Genomic DNA, 23,673 nt, shown 5'->3' with positions numbered 1-23,673 from the left:
GGTATTTGGTCTTGGTGTGCTGTCTGTTGGGAGGTAGCAGCTGCTGGAGTGACTTTGAGCACACATTTTTCCAAACTAACGCAGAAACCCCACTGGCCCTGGCAGAGAGCCGTGGTGCTTTGAAAGTATTTGCCGGATGCCTACGACCCCGCACCGATTTATCTTCGCGAGTTTCGCGTCCCACAAGCGGCTGAGCGTCCCCGTCCCAGCGCTGCCAGAGCGCTGCCGAGAGTCGATGCCCCGGCGCTGCGCGGACGCCGCTTTGCCCCCGCGGGCGCAGCCCCGGCCCGGGAGCGACCCCCCTGGCTGAGCCCCGCTGGCTGAGCCCCCCTGGCTGAGCCCCGCTGGCTGAGCCCCGCTGGCTGAGCCCCGCTCGGGGCTGTGGGAGCGGCCGCAGGGGGTCCCGGGGCCGCTGTTCCCGCCCGCCCCGCGCAGCCATTGGCCGCGGCCCCCCCGCCCGCCGGCCCCGCTGCCCGCGCTTATAGCGGCGGGACGGCGCTGCCGCTGGCGCCGGGAGCCGTCGGGATGCGCGCCCCGCCGAGCTGTCCGCGCTGGGCGCTGCTGACCCTGGCGCTGCCCGTCCTGGCGCTGCCCGCAGAGCGGCTGGCGCTGCTGCCGCACGGCGAGGACCGCGGCGATGCCGCGCTGGAGCCCGGGGACGACGTGCACTCGGCGGCGCTGGAGCTGAGCACAGCGCTGCGCTTCTACGGCGAGGCCGTCCGCTCCCTCTATGTGAGTGTGGGGCCCCTTTTGGCTGCCGGAGGGTCGGAACTGCTCCTGGGAACTCCCCGGGGAGCTTTGAGTGGGTGCGTGCTGGTGCTTGTGGGTTCCGTGTGGGTTGTGTGAGCGCCGAGGCCAGAGGTCGGTCCAAAGATCTTAATTGTTCCAGTCCTGTTCAGGTCAGGTATCGGGGCCGTGTTAATTCCCTTCTCACACTGTGACCGGTGCAGATTCTTCGAAGTGCGCAGCCTCTGCTGGGAGACAATACAACAGATAGTAGGAGCGTAAAGAAAATGCAGTCAATTAGCCAGAGTGAATGCCATCTCCAGGCGTTTTCTGCATTCATACACAGAATGTGTTCAGCTCAGAAACATCCTCGTTGCGATCTGTTTTGTGTGTTTCGGCATGCCAGAGTCACAAAACTGAAACGGGGTGTCTAACCAGCAGCCTGACATGTCTAAGGCTTGCACCTCTGAGAGCTGGGAGAGCTTTCTGTTTCTTGATGTCTTGGGCACTTCCAGGTGTTCATTGCTTTAAGAGTCCCTTGGGCAGAGGAAGTCCATATCCATAGGAATTGCAGGCTTTGGGTTGCAGGCACATCTCAGCCATCTGTGCGTGTCTCAGCTGAATCTGCTGAGAGTTGTGCGTGCATTTTTATGGCTGATGGAGGGTGTTTAGTGTTTGAAGGTGGGATTGAAAACAGACTGACTGGAGCAGAGCTGCTCAAAAGCATCCATAAGAAAAACTGTTTAAAATGGCAGCTTGTCTTCAGATCACTGCAAGAGTACTGCACGCTTTACCACTGCCTCTTTTCCCCTGAAGCCCCGTCCAGGCTGGCAATTGAAAATGCTGAGTAGCACGTTTAGAAAGCTCTTGGTAGGGAAGGCACAGTGTGTTTAGGGCATTAATCTGGTAGACTAAATCTCACCTCCCTGTCCAGATAAAGCAGTGTGGTTTGGTATCGTGGATCTAAGATGCAACTCAGTGGATTAACCTACCTGGAGACGCTTGGGAAACTAGAGCTCCATGTGACCGCAGTGATTCAAAATTTGACGTAGTTCCCATGCACTTGAGTCTGTTTTATGGGTATTTACTGAAGACATAACTTGCTTGTGCTACACTGAGTTGTATTAGTGCTGACACTTAAGTTACGCTCCTTTTCATTGTCCATACTGCCACTACCTAGACAAATCCTGAAATCCAAAATTTTGAGGGATTCAGGTTATGCTTGTGTGGAAAATGGACGTTGTTCACTGAGGCTGATGGAGATGAAGTATTAAGTAGAATTCAGACTTCAGTTTGACCCTTAGTTCATTGTCTTGCCTTCTGTACTCTAATTTGGTCACTGATTAGTCAACCCAAGTAAAAAATACACTTTTTAAAGCACAAACATATTCTTGAAAGATAGTGGGCTGTAGCCACTGAGAAGCAAAGATAACAAGGAGCATGTCAGGTAAGTGACAGAGAAGGGACAGAGTTTTCAAAGAGCAGTAAATTGATTAACCAGTCTGGGTTTCTTTAGTTTAATGATCCTGTTACTTGCTCACGCTCTCAATCAGGAACAGTTCTAATTAGTTTTTGCCTGAACGAATACCCATATAGAGTCTATTTCTGAATCACATCCAGGGCTCTGCCAGCATTACTCAGTACTAAGGATGAGCAGTTTTAATGAATGGCATTTCAGTATCAGTCTGTGCAGAGGCTTTTTCTTGCACTGAATCTGGTGCAAGTATTGCAGAACAGAAGCACAGTACAAACTGCATGGGGGTAGAGAAAGGAGAAGTATACCTGTTAAGGAAAGGTACTGAGCAGTTTTAAATGCACCTTCACATTACACATTTTTATTGCATATTTGCAATGAGTATTTATGAAGCTCTACGATCTTGCTTGGCAAGCTGGAGTTACCAAAGTATTGCTAGTTGGTAGTAAATATTATCAAGCTGATACAATTAACATTTAGTACACATTATAATTTTATGTAGCAATTTTATGTGGGTTCTCTTTCTATCTTTTTTAACAGCTGAGAAGCTGATTTGTTTGAGTTAGCTGTACACATGAATAGAAAGGCGAGGAGTTCTGTGATGCGATTGTTTAGTATCAACTTGTCATAAAATCCCTGGCAACAAAACCTATTTTCATAGACAGAAGAGAGCATTTTATTTCATATAAGTGGAAACAGACTTTCACATATTGTAATCTTCAATATGGTACTTTAGTATGTAAGATTTATAACATTGAACTCTATCACTAACCCATACTATTCTATTCGTTTTAATAGCACAGTTTTATTAAAGCTTTTTTGTTTACGCTAATGCTCACTGGTGTGGAAAAATGGAAGGATTAGGGGTTACCTCCATTTAGGAAAGAAGTGAGAATCCTTTAATGCAAGCTTGGTTCAATTTTTTTAATCCTTACTTTTTTTAAGTTCTTAAATTAATGGTTGGTCATGTTTGTATTGGGAAGCTTTGCTGCTTTAAGACAACCGTCACTTCATTATAAAGGTAAATTCAAATTTTCTAAACTCTTTTACGCAGAAATATTCAAGCCTGTAAAATGCCTAATCATTGAACAGGGAAAAAGTACCACATTTGTTAGAAACTTTCATTTTTTGTTGTACACAAGAGATACACTTTTTCTTTTAATAGAAGTACTTCCTTACTTTGCATTCCTCTTCTCACATGGTTTTCAAGGTGGACCTATAATTGTGTGTGTGTGTATGTAATTTGTTCTGCTACAAACCACAAATGTATGTTAACTATGTGTGTAATCCAGAAGTTTAACATGCTAAAAATACATCTATGTTAGTTCCTGTCAATTTAAATAGTGTTATACCCTAAAAGGAAAGATGTACTGTAAAGCTGGTCTTCAGACAACGCCCACCTGAGGCCTCTTTTACCCCCTTTCCGTTTTGACAGGAATGATGCTTTGATGAAACCCAGTACTTACCCTGAATTACTTCTCTTTATTTTGGGATTCACACTTAACCTATGTCTATGACCTTGAAAGAAACAAGGTGAAGTTAAATGAGTATTCACTGTCCTTGCCAATATAAATGCATTGTTAAATCTCAAAGCTAAAAACATATTTTCATTATTGGTGAGTTTCTCCTCTTGCCCTAAAAATCACTGCACAAAGTGAGCAGCTTATTTATTTATTTTCATGTAATGGCTTGCAAATGTTTTCTGGGTTCTAGAAACATTCCCTTAACATTTAAAACAGAACCGTCTCACTTTAAAACTATTTTAAAAAATGGGGTTGGCATTTTGTATCTCCTTAATAAAATTACTTCTTACATAAAAGTTTTTAACAAAGAGGAAAGGAATAGCCAGATGCATGTCACTAAGACGTGAAAAGAGGAGGGCCATTTCTTCTGGCTTCTGCTTTATTCTGCAGTAAAAGCTAGTCCTGATTGTATTTTCTCTTAATGTTTAGTCTCTGCCATAAATAGGGGATCACGAAGCCACAAAGTCTACACACACCAAATCTGATGAAGAGCATGGAATTTGTTTAAAATACTTCAAACACCACTCATCGCTCACAAGAAGATTTAGGTGGGAGTAGGGCTGCTTATGTGCAAAAAGTTTAAGAAAGCAGAAGGAAGAGAAAAATTTTAATATGCTCTAAATTTATTACTTTAAAGAGGGAGTGCCTCTCTTTACTAAAAGGCCTTAGCAAACAGACTGTAATGTCCACCATCCTCCATCCAGTCTTCCAGTGGTATAGTATAATTGGTGGGTTTTAATTTTCAGGTCATGTTTTAGCTTTGCTTTAGAGGGATATGAGGCATTTTCTAGTGTTCCAATGTTGTAGGAGTTCTGGGAACCTTTCTGGACTAGATTTCTCTTGCATGTCTGACTCCAGTTGTAGGGTCTGTACTGAGGTAACCCCTGCTGTCTTTTTAGTTCTTACTCCTCAGATTCATAGTTCACCTTAGGATCTGTGGCCACTGTTAAGTCATGAATGATTAGAGTAAAAATCATCACAACATTCAGCTTCTTCTCCCCCTTTCTAAAATCACCTGCTTTCCCATCGTGTTTGCACAGGTTATTTACTGCTTGTTTGTCTTAGATATACTATTTGTGCATAAAGCCAACTTGCCTTTTTTTTAACACAACCTTAATTTTTTTAGTATTTTACACGCTAGCTGCTAATGAATTTATACAACTGCAGACAATACAATCAGCGTATGTCAAGCCACTTTTAAAATAAATTCTGATATAGGAACTATTTGCTAAGTTTAGCTAATTGTTCATGCTAAGCATTATCCAGTTATACACCAAGCTGACAGACCACTGGCCTGTGGCAGGGAACATGCTCTGACCCTCTGCCATAGGAGAATTCAAGGTATAGGTGTTTCTTCTGTATGGAGGAGTGAATTGTGTCATGAGTTCTCATACTACACTTTTTCTGATTTACTGTATGTAGCAGCAGTGGTGGTCCAGATTTTAAAGATGTTGCCAAGGCACATGTAGCCAGCATCCTTGATGGGCTTGCACAGACCACAGTTTCTCTGTGAAGAATATGTGTGGCCTCCTACTGGCCTCCTTTATTACAAATTTATATAGTGGAAAAGGGTAAAGAAATATTCAAAGACAATGAGAGTGATCAAAGACAGAGAACAGCTCTTAGGCAGTGCATGGGTAGGCTGGGGCTCTTAATTCTGAAGGAGAAATTATATAGTGGGAGAGACTGGGTAGGATTTTTGTAGGTCCCAATACAAAATATTTTATTGGGACAGAATATGAAAATTAGGGCCATCAAATGAAGCTGGAAGCCAGACTGAAAGCAAACAAAAGTAGGAGAGACCTGAGGGTATGAGTCACAAATCCATGGAGTTCCTTTTTAAGGGATTTTGTGGATGCAGAGAGTTTATATGTGTTAAGGGAAGACTTAAAAAATATGCAAAAGAGATCCGCTGAGGATGAAAAACAGTCAAAGCACAGGGAACCCCTTGAGGTGGATGCAGCTGGAGGCTCGTTGGAGAAGTAGGTGCATGTCCTCTTGTTTTGCTGACTCTCTAAGCTAGCAGGTACAGCTGGGGACAGGCCATTGGGCTAGATGGCCTTGCAGTCTGTGTCAGTGGCCATTCTGACCCACTTCTAGGCATTTGTAAAGATTTTATCACGTTGATAATATCTTGACTGTGTAAAAAGATGCAGCAGCAGTTTGTTCTTCTTGGACTCACAAGAATCCCTGTGAGTGAGATAAATCTGTGGGAGATTGCAGTTTCAGTTTCATAGTTTATAGTGACAGTTCTGGGACCTCTGTCCCATTTTGAGTCTCCTGTGTATGTGGCAGCAGCTCTAGAGTGAGTGCCTGGCTGCCTGCAGGTAGTCAGATGTGTCCTGGTATCAGGTAGTCCAAGACTCGGAGGTGGATTTGTATGTGGCTGACTCACACAGTGCCAAACACAGCTGGCGGAAGGGCCCAGGACAAAAAGCTGTGTGTGAGCACTTTGTGCACTGCTTCAAGGCCTGACACCTGCAGTCTTGCTCACTGCTTGTGTCCATGAGAGCCAGCTCTGGTTTGGCAGTGGAGTTTGGCTGTCACACTTGGGTGTGCCCTAGCACCTACCTGTATGTATGTATTTATCTCAGTTTTAGTCAGAGGTGGCTGACAGTGAATCACCATCTCGCTGATGGGTTAAATCTCCCTGAGCCAGTACAATGCATTTTCAAATCAAGAGTTTCACTTATTTATGCAAATGCCTTCTCCCACCCCCCTTCAAGTATTAGAGCCATTTTTCTATCAGTCTGGGCACTCAGCTGTAAAGGAATTTATAGGGTAGCCTATATTTGCCATGGAAATTCTGTTTCCTAGCCTCTATAGCCTCTGGTGTAAGAGCTGTGCTCACAGCATGTCTTAAGAATGAGCAGCAGCTTGTTGTTGTTAGCCTTGCACAGTAGCAGAGGACTTCCTAGGAGGGTGGCTGTAGTGAAGTGAAAACTGAAGGCAAAGAGAAATCTGTATGACTTCCCGAAAGACTTTCACCCAGGCTATTACCATATTCAAGCATGGAGCAGTTTTTTGGGGTTGGTGTCTATATGTAAATTAGTTCTTTGTTCAGAAGTTCTGTCAGCTTCTGAAGCAGTGGTGGGAAGGTTATGTATATCCTTGTCAGAAGAGACAATAGGTGTCTGAAATTTAAATAGCTAAAATCATGATCTAGGAGAAAAAGGCTATTCTATCCATGAAGTCAACCTTTGGTTTTGGGCAACTGAAATCTCAGGACTCCCGACATTGGATTCTAAACAAAAGCTTAAAAAAACACGGTTACTTTTCAGTTACAAACCTGACTTTTTATTGCATTTCTTTTGGATTTGAAATTAAAATATTGTGATCTGGAGCATATGTGTGGGACACAGTTGTATGAACAGTATTTGTGTTACAATTCTCATCTTTTTATTAGGTTACCACTAATGGGATTATTGCAGTGAATGAACCCTCAAGTGAAGAAAAATATCTTGGTCAATTCCCAGTGAGTTTTGGGGCTATTGCTCCTTTTATGTCTGACCTGGACACAACAGATGGACGTGGAAATGTGTATTACAGAGAAGATTCATCCTCTGATGTCTTGCAACTTGCATCAGACTATGTCAAAAGAGGTTTTCCTGAGAGTGCTTTTGATCCCAGCAGTGTTGTTATTGTTACCTGGAAGCTTGTGGCTCCTTTCCAGGCACCAGGGGAAGATCACGCTTTGGAAGAAAAGGTGAATGTTAATCAGAGGTTTGAGTCGTGTTGGACACACGCTCAGCTGAAGTGTAGCACTGCAACCTGTGCTTTGTGTTTAAATGAATTCTGCAGAGCTAAGAATGTATATTATTGTTGAAAAGGCTGTAGCAAAATAGGAGTTTCCAGAATTTTTATGAGTTTTATTTTAATAATACTTTATTAAATCAAAAGATAATGCTTGAAACTACGTAGCCGATTTCTTTGTGTTTCCTAATGGCTCTTACTTTGAATGTTAAATGTGTTGTGATAATAACTGAACTAGAATATCCTGACCTCCCTCCATTCAATATAATCCTGCTGGCTTGCATTTTTCAACAGACTAAAGTAATTTTGACATCAAACTATGTAAAATCAGATAACTCTATGGACTAGTAGGATCTTAAGACCATTTTGAACAGATGATATTGCATTCACAAAAACTAATGTTTTGTAGCTAGTGTTGAATTAAGAAATTAGAGGTTATTTTTTTATTATTCACAAATCATTTTCCCCTTTTAAACCATTCAGGTACTATCCTGCAAGGATATGTAACTTAGTATGCCATAATTATCAAAGCTGATGAGAACATTACCACCACTTAGCAAATCTTTTTATGTCAACAACTAATTTATTTTGCTGAACTCGACACAAGCATTGCGTTCGTAGTAACACCTCTGCACTCTGGTAGCAATGAACAGCTGATGTCTGAGGTGGTGTCCCAGTGGTTCCTACAGTAGGCAGAAGTGTTCCTATGGGAAAAGACTTGAGCAACATGAAACTTGAACTTTACTTTAAACATTCTGTTTACAGAATTTTTTATTTAGTCTAGCACATCACTTCAGTTATTTTAAGGAAATGAAATAGCATCCTACAGCATTACAGAACTTAAAATTGTTATATTTTGGGCAACCTCTCTATTTCCTACAGATTTAATTTACTTTTGATAATGTTTTTCTTCTCAATGAGAATTCTGATTTTCATTTTGTGTTTGAAAAGAAAATAATTACTCTTTCTTGACTATTTTTATGTGAGTAAATATGTATTAATTTTTTTCCCACAGAGAAACACTTTCCAGGCTGTCTTAGCCTCTTCTGGTTCCAGTTCGTATGCTATTTTCCTTTATCCAGAAGATAGCTTGCAGTTCTATAGCACATACTCCAAGAATGGTGATGAAAATATTCCTGCTGTGGTTGGCTTTAGTCAAGCCTCTACAAACTACTACTTTTGGGAAAAACCAGGATCCTACAATGTCATTGCTGATGATGAAGACGCCATTAGAAACCTGTACAAGTATGCTTTTTTCTTTGTTTAAACACCTCAAGAAAACACCAGAGTTCCATGATTTTCTTAATTTTTGCATGAATCAATGAGAACTAATAAGATCCCATTAGCCATCGCATGAGAAATCACAAGATCGAGTACTGATAAATATCCACTCTTTTGAGGACTTTGAGGACTTTATTGTAATTTGACAAAAGTCCTTAGTTCCATTGTCACTGGTAGGATTCCTTTTTATTTAGTTCTTCTATAAACAGCACCATTTAGACTTCAATTCTTCATAGTCGGTCCTAGGCAGGTTGTTTCTGTGTGTTTGTTTGTGGTTTTGAAAGAAAGGGTGAACAAGCAGGAAAGGGAATGAGTTAGAAAGTTTTAGTAAGTGGTAGCAAGATCTTTGTGGCCCTAAAATCTCCCTCTGTTCCCACTGCTTTGGAGACAAGAAAGCTAGAAATTCTCAACAGAGCTGTGGGTGAGGAGAAAAAAAATGTTACCCAAACTGTCAAGGGTGTTTTACAGCTGAATAAACTGTACCTGTAGGTAAGTGTGTAATGTAGATAAGACAATTAGGCAGTTTTGTCGTGGTGCTTCTCAGTGAAGGGTAACATTGTGTGTAGGCTGGAAATACCACACAACTTGCTTTATTTGGCATGTGCTTCTCTTTGACAGAAGCAGCAATGCTGGGAAGCAGGGTGTCTGGGTGTTTGAGATTGGTAGCTCATCTGACAGTATTGTGCCTGCCAAGATCAGCAATGTTTTGGAGAGCCTAGAGTCCAATGAAGAGGACCAGGAGATGACTTCTAAGCCCTTTATGTCCGACTATGGCTCCACTGAAATAACTCAGCAGTACGTCACAAGTAGTACGGACAGCACTGAAGAGGATCAGCACCTTGTCACGTACGGTGTTCCTCGGCTAGCTGCAGAAGACTTTCTGACTCCATACCAAGATGTAACAGGAACACCTTCAACTGAGTCTTTTTACAGTCCTCAAAATTTCCCAACAGCAAAAGCTCCACCTCGCCAGTTTCGGATCCAGCAGTTCCCCCCACAGCCACCTCAAGTCATAGATGTGGAAGAATTTGATGAAACTGGAATAGGTAAGGTCTTTTGTACAGTTTAGCTGCTTCCAACATGGATACGCTGCAAAAAAAGACGTGTGAAAGGAATTGAATTACAAAAGAAATAATGTTTCCTTCTCATTAGCTTCATATCTTCATATCTTCATTCACGTTATAAGTTTGTGTTATTCATTGAGGTAGTTAACTTGGATGTCACCTCAGATTCAGATCTTGTCAGTCTAGTAAACTACCCTAGTCAAGCTCACAGGCCTTTCTCAGATGTGTTTCTGAATACAGGTGATTTAATAAAGGTTGGGAATAGAAGCTGTCATAAAATTTTTTGGCTAGGGTTTCATGGCCTCAGGTCTTAGAAAGGTGGAATTAGCAATTCTAAGTTCTGATAAAGCATTTCTAGAAATTTCGGAGTAGTGTGTCTGACTGCCCAGATGTTAATTGTTTCTTGAAGCAGATGTCAGAATTGCTATCTCCATTAAGTAACAGGATAAAACAATTAGGATTGCAGGGTGCATCAGTTGCTGCATGGTGCTGGGTACTGTGCTGATTGTTTTGTTTCTAAAGTTGGAAAGTGTCCTGTTTGTTTTGATTTGGAAACAAGGACAAGATAAAATTACTGTGTGTTTAGTTTTGACAAGAATTTCAACTGATCTGTATTAATATAGATCTGCTGAAGTCAATAGAACTAAACTATTTTCTAACTAAATAATTAAACAGCAGAAGCCCTGATATTTTCTGTGAAATAGTAGACAGTTGTATATTGCAAGGTTAGCCAATATCAATCGCAATAGTTTGTTTCCCTTGAAGAGAAAATGAAAATCTGATCAAGTGAGTCCAGAGACACTTTTAAACTAGTCCAGGGATATGTGAATACCACAGTAATGACATGAAGTGTAAATGTCTGGTCTCGTTTTCTGCAGTGTTTCGTTACCACACAGATGTCCAACAGACCTGTGCTAACAACCGTCACCAGTGCTCTGTTCATGCTATTTGCAAGGATTATCCCAACGGATTTTGTTGCAGTTGTATTGCTGGTTACAAAGGAAATGGCAGACAATGTGTAGCAGAAGGTAAGTGGCTTGAAATTTAGATACATAAGCAACAATTATGTACAGCATTCTTGAATGAGGTGACCTGCATTCAACTCCAAAAAAGTCCTGCTAAAGACTTTTTGAAAGACTTATCACTAAGATATAGTGAAAGGTATTTTAATCAGTGAGCTCTGTTTTTTAAAATGCTGTGGTTTTTTGAGTGAAGCAAATTATTTTGAGTGGTCAATTACATGCTTTATTCATTTCAATGTTACTTTCTAGAAAAAATAAACTCTTCTGTAACTGACATCATTTAAAAGAAAGCATAACATCCAGTGGTATTTCCTAGAATTAGTCATGAAGTTCCAACGTGTTATAATCTGATATGGTCCTCACTCTAGAATGGACAGTTCAAAGTGATGAACAAATTAACTTTGATCGTCGAACCAAAGAGCATGGCTCCTCTTTGTCTGACTCTAAAGCTGCTTTTCTAATGGGCTGATCTGCCAGATTTTTGTTAAATACCCATTTAAACTTTGTTCCCATGTAAAATCCATAAAGGAATTTCTTATGTATACACTTGTAATCCTCATAGTGATTTGCCTCAGAGTACAGATGCATTTCAACAACTCAAATAGTTTACTGCAAGACTATGCTTTTATAAACCAGGAAAGCAAAACCTAATACTTAGTTTTCAGTTCATAAAATTGGATTTTCCATAGAAAGGAAAGAAGGATCTGATGATAATCAAATTTAAACTTCCATGTAGGAAATTATATACAGAAAACTAGCAATCCAAAATAGCTACTTCTGTGTAACACTGATGGTCTTCAACATGGCCAATGGTTCAGGGCCAAGAAATGTAATAGGTTAGAATAATAGGTCAATTATTCTAATGACTAATGGTGTTAGTCTTATAATAGGGAATGAGCAAATTTGCATTCAGTGTGTATCGATATGAAGTGTGATCTTAAAAAGAAGTTTCTGTCTGCCACTTACTGTCAGGTATACTGTAACAGTGTTACGGAGTTATCTTTTCGGACAGAACTTTTAATGAGGATAAAGGGCATCTCTTCAGGCAAATTTGGCCATTTAACCATCCACATAAGACAACACACATGCATGCACCTACATAAGCAAGTGAACACATGGCAGTTTCTTGGTTGAATTCTGAGTATTTGTTTGCCATTTATTTAAACACTGAGCATTGTGAACACTCTGAACATGTTCCCTGGAGAGTATGAGAGAACTGTTATTTTGTTCTGATGCATTGTATTGATTTGCCAGGTTCTCCTCAGAGAGTCAACGGGAAGGTCAGAGGAAGAATCTTTGTAGGAAATAACCCTGTTCCGGTTGTATTTGAGAACACTGATCTCCACTCATATGTTGTGATGAACCAAGGGCGTGCCTACACTGCTATCAGCACAATCCCGGAGACTGTGGGGTATTCTCTACTGCCTCTTGCCTCTATTGGAGGTATCATAGGATGGATGTTTGCTGTGGAACAGCAAGGATATAAAAATGGATTCAGCATTACTGGTAACTTCTAAATTAAAATAATGTTCAAAATTGCTATGCTTTCCTCTGTCTTGATAGAAAATAGATGCATATTTAGAAGCAATATAGGGTAAAAGCACACATCTATTCTGAGCTGCAAATTGGTTTTTTGTAATCAAATTTCTCACCATTTTTCTTGTTTACAATATATAGGCAATGGACCTTTTAATTTACTGTCAGTGTACAAGAGCTAAGTGTGTTAGAGAGAAGATTGGCTTGGCCAGTTTCTGTTCAAGAAAGAGATTATTAAAAAGATCTGTTTGGGGGGGGAGTTGTTACTAGAGTGTACATAGTTGTTAAGAAAGTCTTTTCCTACATCTTCAAGAGGTCTAACATGTTAATTGCCTGATTGTACCAACAGAGCAAAAGAGAAATGAGAATCTGACCTCACGAGGGTCTGAAACCTTTTACAGAAACAGCTGCTGCATGACATGCAAATGACTCCGTTAGCTTGTTTGAGGGAAACCCCTGTTCACAATCCGAGCTTTTCATAAGAGATTGAGGCCAAATCTGGTTGGTTGTGCAAATGAAGTCAAGCTGTGAATTCAATCTGTTTTGTTCGTGTGTTTCTTTTTAAAATTTGATCCTTTATGGACATGTAATATGAGTTTAGTTGAAGACTACTTTTTGGTTTGGGATTTTCTTGGATTTGGTATGTTTGAAGTTTGTTCTGGAATTTACAACATACACTTCACTTGTTTTTGATTTGGAAACAGATGTACTGGATTTTGAATTCTTTTTTAACTCCCTGTACTCCTAATGGAAATTTTCTCTAAATTGTCCTTTTAAATGGTAGGATAAGGCCTACTACTATTAGCTTAGCCAGAACTTCTTTTTAAATTTAATTTAACCCTGCTCCCTCAGGTTTATTTGTTATTTATCATGTTCACTGCTTAAAAAAATTTTCTTGCAATATCCAAGTATATTATCAGTATATCTCTGAAAATTATTTCATTAGAAACTCAAGACATTAGCAATTGCACTAAATCAAAACTTGCCAACAATGGTAATTTATATTTTATCTACTAGAATCAATATTTGGAATAGAAGGAATCAGAAACCTCTATTTAGTTTAGTAATTAGAATTAGAATTAACTAATTCTTTTTCTTTAGGTGGTGAGTTTACACGGCAAACAGAAGTAACTTTTCTCCGCAACAATGAGAAGCTGGTTGTAAAGCAGAAATTTAGTGGCATTGATGAGCATGGTCACCTTACTATCAGCACAGAAATGGAGGGCAGAATACCTGAGATCCCATCTGGTTCCTCAGTCCATATAGAGCCATACACCGAGCTCTACCACACGTCCAGTTCTGGTAAGGTTTCATAAGAATTAAATTATAAGAAAGTGCACAAAGCAGAGACTAAGACAATATGAAAAACATTATTTTATTCCTTTTTTAGCAAGTGTATTTAGACCCTTTGACTTATAGAAAGTTGCTTTTTGCCTCTTGGGAAAAGATTTCAAAAGAAGGCAGATTTTGAGTGGGACAATGAAAGTATTTCTAATCTTTTCATTGAAAAAATACAAGTTTAACTTTCTCTGAACTGATGTTTGAAAAACACTCTCAATTCCCCTTTTTGTTGGCCTCGTTTTCATGCTGTTGATGGCAGTGTTCAAGTTGCTACGTTTTTTTCTGTAGGTCCACAACCCTTTAGTAGGAGCTGTACTGTGTATATAATTTTGTGGTAATGTCATTAAGTGAGCTTTGATCTTGTCTCAGACTAAACCAATTATTTACCACTATGTCTCATGTAAACTGCATTACAATGACTCTGCAAGCGTTTATCAGTATTATTTGAGCTGGATTTGAACAACTGACTGGAAAATTAGGAACCTCTTAATTCCCTTATCAGTTTCCTACATTGTCTCTTCAATACTTCTCTCTCCTCTCTCTCAATTCCTTTATCACAGATCCTAGGTTTCCTGAGAGAAATTCTCCTGAGAGAATTCTTCATTCACTATTTACAGGGCAATCTTGTTTTGCTTACTTATTTTGCTTTCCTCTTCCTGGATGAAATTATGGGTGTTTCAAAACAGAAAGAAAAGAAGTGAGGTTGGAGTGTTGCTGCTGGCCAGCCAGCCCAGGTGTCAAAGAGCAGTACAGAGGAAGCAGCCTTTGGTGCACATGAATACTGGAGAGACTGCGCTTTGCTCCAAGGGTGCACTTTTGGTTGCTAGAGATAACTGAAAATGGTGTAGTGGCATCATCATGGCCTTGTATTCACTAATGTCTGGGTTTGGTAGCCAGTGATGAACCCCCTCGTGCTTTGCCTGTTGTTAAGGACTGGGAGGAGGAGGAAGTGGAAGCAGCAGGAAGCTTCTGCTTTGTGCTGAACAACTTCAGAGTTTGGGCAGCATCTGCTCTATAGAACAGTTGCCTACGTGGCAGAAATGCTGTTCCCATGCAGGTAAAGTCAGGCTGGAGGGAGGTGTCGTTCAGGCCCGATTTGATTTACCAGGACTCAAACAGCTGCTATTCTACTGCCCCATGGCATATCTAATGGATTCCTACTTAGCAGAAATCCAGATTTTGACAGCTGTTGCAAGTGGAGTGATACAGGTGTGTTCTGGTATCCAAACAAAGAATAGTGGTGTTCTGAGGACCTCTCTGTTGGTGGGAGGATCCACAAGCCCAGATACTTTTCTTGAAGAGTTTTGTTCACAATTTTTCCCAATATAGAAAACTGTTGTGGAGCATACAGGAGCTCTCAGACATGCAGCTTCTTCAGGGCTCTGTTAAAATCCAAGGCTAATAGCCTACAATGAACTAAAAGTGGGTGTAGTTTAGGCTGGTGAGGTGGCTCTTGTTCTTATCTTGGAGATGTGTTATATAAATCCACCTAAAGGAACCTCTGAGTTTGCTGAGTTGAATTTTCCTTTCATTACTTGGAAACCCACAAAGTTAAATTTTTAAAACATGTCAAAATAAATGAAATTACTCATTTCTCAAAGCTGTAATACCTGAGAACAGAGTAAGTGTGCTCAAGTGCTTATTCCTTTGCATGGAAATACATCCATTTTTATAGCATCTTGCCTTTGACATTCCTATTTGCACTACACAGACTGCATCCCAAGTCTACAGATAGCATTTGACAGAGAGCTTTTGATCTCTGCTCTGATCAGTCTGTTTGCTGTCATGTTGCAGTGATCACTTCATCCTCCTCGAGGGAGTACACAGTGACAGAACCAGAAAGGGATGGAGTTGCTTCCACGTACACGGGTGCCTATCAGTGGCGCCAGACCATCTCCTTTGATGAGTGCATCCATGATGACTCCCACTATTCCACTCCTGCCACTCAACAGCTCTCAGTGGACAGTGTGTTTGTCCTGTACAACAGAGACGAGCAGATCCTGCGATACGCCATGAGCAATTCCATCGGCCCCATCAGTGGTATGTATCCATTGCAAATTTTGCTTTTTCTCTTTTGTGAGTAATTAAGAACAGTCAGCCATTTTTTATAGCCTGTCCTAGCTGGTTGTTAAGAAGATTAATTAATTTCATAAGGTAGCAGCAGTCCGGATCCACCAGTGAAGAAGAGAAATGGAACTGTTGAGAATTTGTATTTTTACTTGAGAAAGAGTATTTAAGTGATGCTCTGTTCTTGAAATTCACTGGGGTTTTTGTCTAATTCCTTGAAATACTCTCAATATACCACCTTGAATCTATTCCCACTTGTATGCGTGGAGTATGGTGTTTACCTAATTTGTAGTTCCTCTATTAATTTTTTTTTTGGCATCGTCAGAGAAGAGAGCAAAAGAGTGGAATACGATTTACTATGGATGAGTTTCTATAATTTATCTTGAAACATGGCATTTTATCTTTGAATTGTGGGCTGCTTATGAAAGGTGTTTTTTTGGATGAGCTATCCAAGCTTGCACTAACGTCAGAAAGAAAGCAAAGAGACAATTTGAAAATGCACACCAGATGAGTATAAAAACAGACTGTGCTCACTTTTGTTTGTTACAGAATAAAGTTCTGCTAATTAAAATGAATAAACCAAGCTGTTAAGAATCATGTTTTGAGTCTAGTGTCATTGACTGGAAGATGAATTTTCTTTGTCTTGCTCTTCAGAGAGGTTTTTGGGGTTCTTTTTGAACCCAGTACTCCTTTGTACAAGTAACAAGGAATACTGGTGCTATTAAATACATATCTAAGATTGGTGTCCTGCTTATCCATCTGCAAGTCCCTTTCTTCCTGATGCAAAAGTATGTTTCCTTGTTTAATGTGCATTACAAGCAACCTCCTTCTGGACCTTAACTGGGGGCTATTACTTGGACAGAGTCATCAAGGCTAAATATGGTCTCTCTTGCCAGATGGTTCTGCAGATATTAACCGGAATCCTTGCTACACTGGTACTCATAACTGTGACACCAACGCCGTGTGCCGTCCAGGAACTGGAAATCGTTTCTTCTGTGAATGTTCGATTGGCTTCCGTGGAGATGGAAATGTTTGCTATGGTATCAGAAGGCTTCCATTTGTTGTGAAATGAAAGCTCATGTAGAACTTATTTTCCTTGTGGTATATTGACCTTCAGGATTAGCCATTCCAGCAAAATGAACTGCCCTGAGAGGCTGGTTTTAAGGTTAGAGGGTTGCTGGGCTACCTGATGTATCTCAATAATCAAAGTAAGCAAGTTTGACTGTCTGGAAAGAGTATGTTTTCCTAGCTTGCAAAACATCTTTCCCACCCAGTTTGTCTTTTTATAAAACATGTGGGAACTTAGTTGTGAGAAACCTACTATAATGCAAGTTCTGGTTAAAATGAGTCAACTAGTTTAAAGGTTCTCAGGGGAGATGAGAAATAGGAAATGCACATGCGGACAGAGTCATTGTGCAAGTCATTGAAATCATCTTTTTCATGATCTGCTTTGAAAACCCTTTTCTGTTCAAGAAGACTTGTATTTCCCCGTTCTGTCTAGCTCTGTATTCTTAGGGTATTTGGGTTTTGCCTTGTAATCAAATCACAGGTCTAATACTTGTTTTAAAGCAGTGAAAGTGGGTGTTAATGAAATATGTCATCCCTATTACCTAACCAAGTTTTGGGGTTTTTTTAAACCCAAAGCACAACTCTTTTTCCACTCCAACCCTTTAATCAACTTGCAAATGAAAACAACAGGATCACACTGTCCCTTCCAGTCCTCTAGTGCTGTGAGTTGTGCAGCAGTGGATTAGAGATGTATATGGATAATGAAATGGGAAGCCTTTCCTGGAGTTCATGCTCCCCCAGTAGTTATCATTGCTTCTGATCACCTAAGGCAGCGATTTTTTTGGTTCCTCTTTCTTCTCCAATTTTCTGTGCCTTCCCGTTATTATTCCATGATAGAGCTTCTTCTGGTTTGTTTTCTTCTTTTTGGTGCGGATTAGCTGAGGGCACAGTTACCTCAAACTTATTTTCAGGTTACTAATATCTCTTAAGAGGTATGGTCTGTCCAAGCTATGTCCTAAGTGCAGAAGACTGCTATTAGTCAGGAGTTCCCCAGTTTCTGTTTTTCTGGCATGCATATCAAATGCATCTTTGTAATAACCATAATCCTTTTAATATCCTAGATATTGATGAGTGCTCAGAGCAGCCAGGGCTGTGTGGCACCAATGCAGACTGCAACAACCAGCCGGGAACCTACCGCTGCGAGTGTGTCGAGGGATACCAGTTTGCAGCAGATGGGCGGACTTGTGTTGGTGAGTTTCATGTTTCTTAAAAGCATTGCCCGCCAGCCTTTGGGGTCTGATGTGTCTAGCAGAGACAGAAATCAATGCTTCCCGATCTGTGCTGACTTCTAATGTGAGTGGAATTCAGGAGTTTGTGCTGCAGCTTGTGATTACTGGCTTTTTCTGTGTTTTCTAAGTGCTGTGCTTTTGGCTTTTTGAGGGTTTGTGTTTTGTTTCTTATGTCTAATCTAGAGTTCAACTTAACAGATGAGATTTTAGTTACAGATTCATCCCTTGGACAAGATAGTGCACAGTTCTAAATCAGTGTGTCTTGGCCATTGCAGACTTATTCTGAAGTGATAATTTATCATGATGAAAAGGAATTGTAGCTGCAGATCATTTGACTGTTAAAATCTTTGCGATTTGGCTCTTTAGTTGATTTTAAATGAACCATTACATATCAAATTCAGAAATTGTCACTGAACTAGTTTATTTTTCTGTAATTTAAAAACTTTTTACTGGAGGAAGCTTGAGTTAATCTGTATTTGCTAGACGACGGTTGTCCTAACAAGGACTATCTTTTTCCTGTTTGCCCCGTTTCTCACTCAAGTTGTAGAAATTCCTTTTGGAAAAAGGAATCCACAAATGGTAGATAGAAGAGGGATAATGACAAATACCAGATAAGAGGAGTAATGACTCTACTTCTAGAGCTGCAGCTGTCAGGATAGGATAGAGATTGGATTTTTTTTGTTAGAATTTTTATCTTTGCAACCTGACAGTAATTCTGTACCAACAAAACGTATACACACTCTTCCAGTATGGCTGGAAGCCATACACTTGCAGTATGGCTGGAAGTTCCTCTTTTTTTTGGAAATAAGCAGTAACAGTTGAGGATTTTTTGCTTCTGTTGTTACTACAACTGTTGTTGTGGTGGAAGCTTAGTTATGCTTTGATCAGCTAATGCATCCAGGTTGTTGCTCATTATAGCCAAGACTGTTCTTCAGCTAAGACTGAGGAGCCTTCATCTTACAGCAGAGTTGCATTACTTTCTCTGAATTTGTGGCTTTGCATGCTGTGTATTACACTCCATCACAAGCCAAATTTGTCTGCTCCAGTAGGAATTACAATTCATGTCTGTTCCCTAAGTCACAGTGAACCCTAAGTCTCCCTTTGTTGCAGAACAGGCAGAAAAAGCAGCTTCTTCTACCCAGGCCACTGGAAGGGATAGGGTGAGATGTGGAAGAGCAGCTTTATGTTCCTTCTGTTGTGTCCAACACTGCACTTCTGTGACTTGGACCTGAAAGAGAACATTCTTCCCTCCAGCCATGACCTCACCAGCTTCACTCTACCAGTTTCCCATGAAGCTGATGTTCTCCTTTTAGCAAGTGCTAAGTAATTCCTTGCCCAGCTTGAAGGGATTCAGTTTGATCCCTTCCTTCAACCAAAACCAAATTGCATTTTTAAGGCTGAAGAGAGGGAAGATAGACCCTAGTTTCCCAACAGATTGAAAATAAATATCATGGTAATCTTTTCACAGTAGAAGGTTTTATAACCTACAGACAATTTGAACCCCAGAAGGGGCAATAGCAACTCTCTGTGCTTTTGCAAGTTGCTCAGGGATAACAGCTCTGACTCAGCTTTTATGGAACTGCCTTTTTTTTTCATACCAGCTGTGTGATTCACTGGGTAGCTTTAGTAGAGGGTTGTAAATAAATCCTGTTCTCCTATTTGTTGGATGAGAAACCGGAGGACCTGGGGACTTCCTTTGAGCTCCAACTCTTACCTTACGCATTTATAATGCTGTTCTTAATGAATTATTTTTTCATCTAAAACTTACTCCATCAAACAAAAGTATTAATGATTCTAACAATGATGTCATTTCCTCCAGAGAAACAGAAAAAATGAGTGTTTTCAGATATGGCTCTGATAGAAGATTTTTGTTATTTCCCTGCTGACACTGTGGTAGTTTCTGTCTGTACTGTGATGAAAGGAAGGTTGTAGAGTCTTGTCTTGGCCCTCTGTCAACTCCTTATAAAAACTGTGTAAAGAGAGCCTCAGTGTTACAGCAGCCTCTGTTACAGCAGCTGGAAGTCTGTTCCTAGTTGTACACACTGGACACCCTATTTTTGTGGCCCAAAATTTTTGTAGTATTTTACCACTTACTATTTCAAGTACCATGGCTTCCTTTCCTGTTCTCTGACATAACAGGTAAGCATAGTCAGAGCTCCAGCAGCTTCCTGAAACAATTTGTGTGCAAAGTAGTGCAGTGCCTTCAGAGTCACTGCTGTCAGCATGAGAGAGTTATGAAAAGCTGCAGGGTCTGGTTCCAGATCTCTCCAGTAGTTGACAAATGTGTTTATCTCCCACTGAGTGAGTCACAGCTCCTATTTACTGCCAAGTGACAGCAGCCCTGGGTCAGTGCTAGGTTAGTGTAGCAGGTCATCTAAATAATTCCCAGTGCAGTGAACTGGCCGCTTAGCTAACATGTGAGGTAGCTCTGTGAGATGCCTTACATTTCTTCATTCAGGACTCCTTTTCATAAACAAAGCTGGTATGGATATTTGGATCTGTCACTATGGTAGCCTTTCTGCCCCATTCTATATTAACAAGCACCTGTGAGGTGCTGAGGACAATCAATTCATTGTAAAACACTAATAAGATCTAACACCAGTGAGAGGAGAGATTTTAGGGAAAAAAAAAATCCCAACCCCCAGAGCAAAAAACCCTCAGTTCCTTGTTTCCTTTCTCTTCTGTAATCTTTCACAGATGTTGTTCTCTCATATGAACTTACTCTGAGGCTTAGACTTTGTCAAGGAAAGTTCAGATTTTCATCTCCTCTCTTGCACATTTAACCTGCAGCTGTCGAGTATGTGGTAAACCACTGCCAGACGGGCACACACAACTGTGACATTCCTCAGCGTGCTCAGTGTGTGTACACCGGAGGGTCTGCCTACATCTGCACCTGCCTCCCTGGCTTCTCTGGAGATGGGCATGCCTGTGAGGGTGGGTAGCAACATTTATTGTGGGGCTTTTATACTCTTCACTGCACAGCTGGGCTGGTCTTTGCTGTCTCCTTGTCATGACTTAGTTGTCATTTCAAGTAGGAAATTTCATAGTTTAAATCCCTCAGGCAGGATTTTTAATTAAGCATTCCTCTTTTCCTCCCCTCACTTTTGAATTCACGCTTTAATATTTGGTCTGTAGAAGGTCCAAGATGAGATAAATGCACAAATTGCAGTAGTTGCAGCTGCAGACCTTTGTCTGCTGCGACTGTCTGCACTGTATTGATTTAGATTACTAAGGTGGTGACACAAAATGCTCAGACTACGTAAAAAAATTTACGTTCTGTTTCATGTCAGTCTGAGTGCAGTGGGAGAGCAGCTTTACCTAACTACATGTTGTAAACATGGCTAGCCAAATCCTACTTCTCTCGCTATGTTAAGCACTTTCTTTGGGAAATATGGATATATATGTCTAAAATACTGTGCGAGTTAATAATGTCTATTACCCTTTGGAACAGGAGAATGCTGAGATACAGAACCTAAAATACAGGCATGCTTCCCCCCCCCCCCAGCCCCTTTTTTTTCTCCTTTGCATTTCTGTACTAGACATACTTCCAAAGAGCTGTCTGTATGTCTAATCAGATACCCTAAAATAGGAGCCTGAAAATGCGGCAGGTTTGTACTTTATTTCATCACTCTGATTTGTCCATCAGTCACCTGAGATTGATCTTTTCTTTTACAGATGTAGATGAATGTCAACAGGGCCACTGTCATCCAGATGCTTTCTGCTACAACACTCCTGGGTCCTTCAGCTGCCACTGTAAGGCAGGTTATCGTGGGGATGGTTTCCGATGTGTGTTAGGAGGTAAAATTCTATAGTTCTTGAAAGTTGGACCAGAAATATAATTTGGGATTTGGAGGATATATATCTTAATTTGGTTCCCTTCTGAAACAAAGTGTCTACTGACACACTGGTGTCTCTATTCTTCTTGAGTCTTTCAAGTTTAGGACTTTACCAAGCTTTTGTCAAAACTTGTATCTTGACTGCTATCACATTTTCATGATGTCCTGTTCAATGTTCCATTTTACGTTTTGGTTGTTCTGTCCTCAGCAGTTTTCAGTCCCAAGCTGATACTATCTTTTGAAGTTGCCTTGTGTAAAGGTTTGACCGTGGGGGTGATTTGGTTTGCATACCTGGTAATTACATACCATAAAACATCAGGAATTGTTGGCAATTCAAATGAATGCAATACTTACAGGAGAAAAGTGAAAAATGAGACCCAAGTCATGAGGCTGTTGTCTGCAGTGTGATCTAGATGCCTACATGCCACATACAGCCTGTGGTCTAGAAAGACTACAGTTTCTAGCTGGCACTTACTTGTTTCTGTATTTATCCTGTTATTCTCTATTCAGGAGAAAGTTCTTTACCCTCACACTTCTGCTTCTCTATTGTACTTTGAGGCTTGAAGTATAAAACTCATCTTGAAGATATGCTTTAAAAAAAAAAAAAAAAAAAGAAAGAAAGGAACATTGGAGCTCAAAGTAGCGTTTTTGTTTTACTTTAATTCCACAGCATGGCAAACCTATGGGTCAGCACTCAGGTTTTGTAGAATGGTGAATGCTTTCATCCAGGAAATAAAGCCTACCTTCTCAGTCTATTCAAACCCAATTCTTCTTCCCCCTAGGATTCTTGCTGTTGGGCATTTCTCAACAGACTGAAACTTAAACTGTGCAGACAAGAGTAACAAGAATATTCTAGGGCCAAAAGGAAAGAAAGGGTTTGGAGGTTTTGGTTGGGTTGTTTTTGGTTTTTTTAATAATGGACGTACTTGCATAAAAGTGCTTGTCTGTGTGGCATGATATTACTACCTGAAACTTAAATATTTTTATCTTGCCTCTATATTTCCTAATTCTGAATTTCTAACTTTTTTTCCCCCCCACAATTGGATGCTCAGTTTTTAAAACCAAAAGGCAAAGGATTGTACAGAGGAAAGAAAAAAAATCACAAAGTTGTTTCTATTTTTAGATCATATTTACATGGCACTTCACCATGTGCACAGTAACACGTCATGTGAAATCACCCAGTGCTTGTAGATTTTTATATCATAGGGAAATTGTAGGAAGTTTTGAAGTGTTTAATTTTGAGGCCTAGCTTCTGCCTCTTTGTCAGTCTTTTAATATAATTTTTAACTAACATTTCATGCATGATCACCCCTGTGTATTTTCATTTTAGTGCCAGAAGAATGAAGAACTACCTGGTGTTTATGACTTTTGTCAAAATATTTAGCTAACTATCCAGCTGCTAAAAACAGAATTATTTTTCCTAGAGGAGAAAATTGATGTGAATAATTTGAAGCAAATCAAACCTTAAAGTTTCCAGTTCTTCAGGCAGAATTATAGAGGCAAAAACATTGCTTTCATGTTTTCCACATGCCCTTTGTAGATGAAACAGGTGGTTTGGTAGACTGATATTTGAAATCAACCAATTAGCTTTATTACAAGGACACAATTTCTTTTGAGTATATGTGATGATTTACTTAATTGGGGTTTTTTTTGTGTTATTCTTAACACCTTTTCTTATGCAGTGGTTAGTGTGTCTCCTAAACTGATAAGCAGATGGTATTATTTGGTAGTAACTTTATTTCCTACTTATCCT

General features: G+C 40.3%; 1 protein-coding gene across 1 annotated transcript in view; it reads left to right on the top strand.

Moving 5' to 3' along the window:
* Positions 1-525: 525 nt before the first annotated feature.
* The window catches only part of NID1 (nidogen 1), a gene marked incomplete at its 5' end in the record, with an annotated part of 43,645 nt that continues 20,497 nt past the window's right edge, over positions 526-23,673 (top strand). Inside the window, 12 exons of the mRNA XM_082276671.1 lie at positions 526-732; positions 7,130-7,429; positions 8,492-8,721; positions 9,376-9,803; positions 10,700-10,849; positions 12,098-12,349; positions 13,481-13,681; positions 15,515-15,760; positions 16,684-16,827; positions 17,917-18,045; positions 20,875-21,018; positions 21,760-21,882. Coding sequence (XP_082132797.1) covers positions 526-732; positions 7,130-7,429; positions 8,492-8,721; positions 9,376-9,803; positions 10,700-10,849; positions 12,098-12,349; positions 13,481-13,681; positions 15,515-15,760; positions 16,684-16,827; positions 17,917-18,045; positions 20,875-21,018; positions 21,760-21,882 — 2,554 coding nt within the window. The remainder of the gene's footprint in view (positions 733-7,129; positions 7,430-8,491; positions 8,722-9,375; positions 9,804-10,699; positions 10,850-12,097; positions 12,350-13,480; positions 13,682-15,514; positions 15,761-16,683; positions 16,828-17,916; positions 18,046-20,874; positions 21,019-21,759; positions 21,883-23,673) is intronic.

This window comes from Coloeus monedula (assembly GCF_965178545.1).
Source record: "Coloeus monedula genome assembly, chromosome: 2".
NCBI classification, from domain to species: Eukaryota; Metazoa; Chordata; class Aves; order Passeriformes; family Corvidae; genus Coloeus; species Coloeus monedula.
This window is presented reverse-complemented; position numbering and strand designations above follow the sequence as displayed.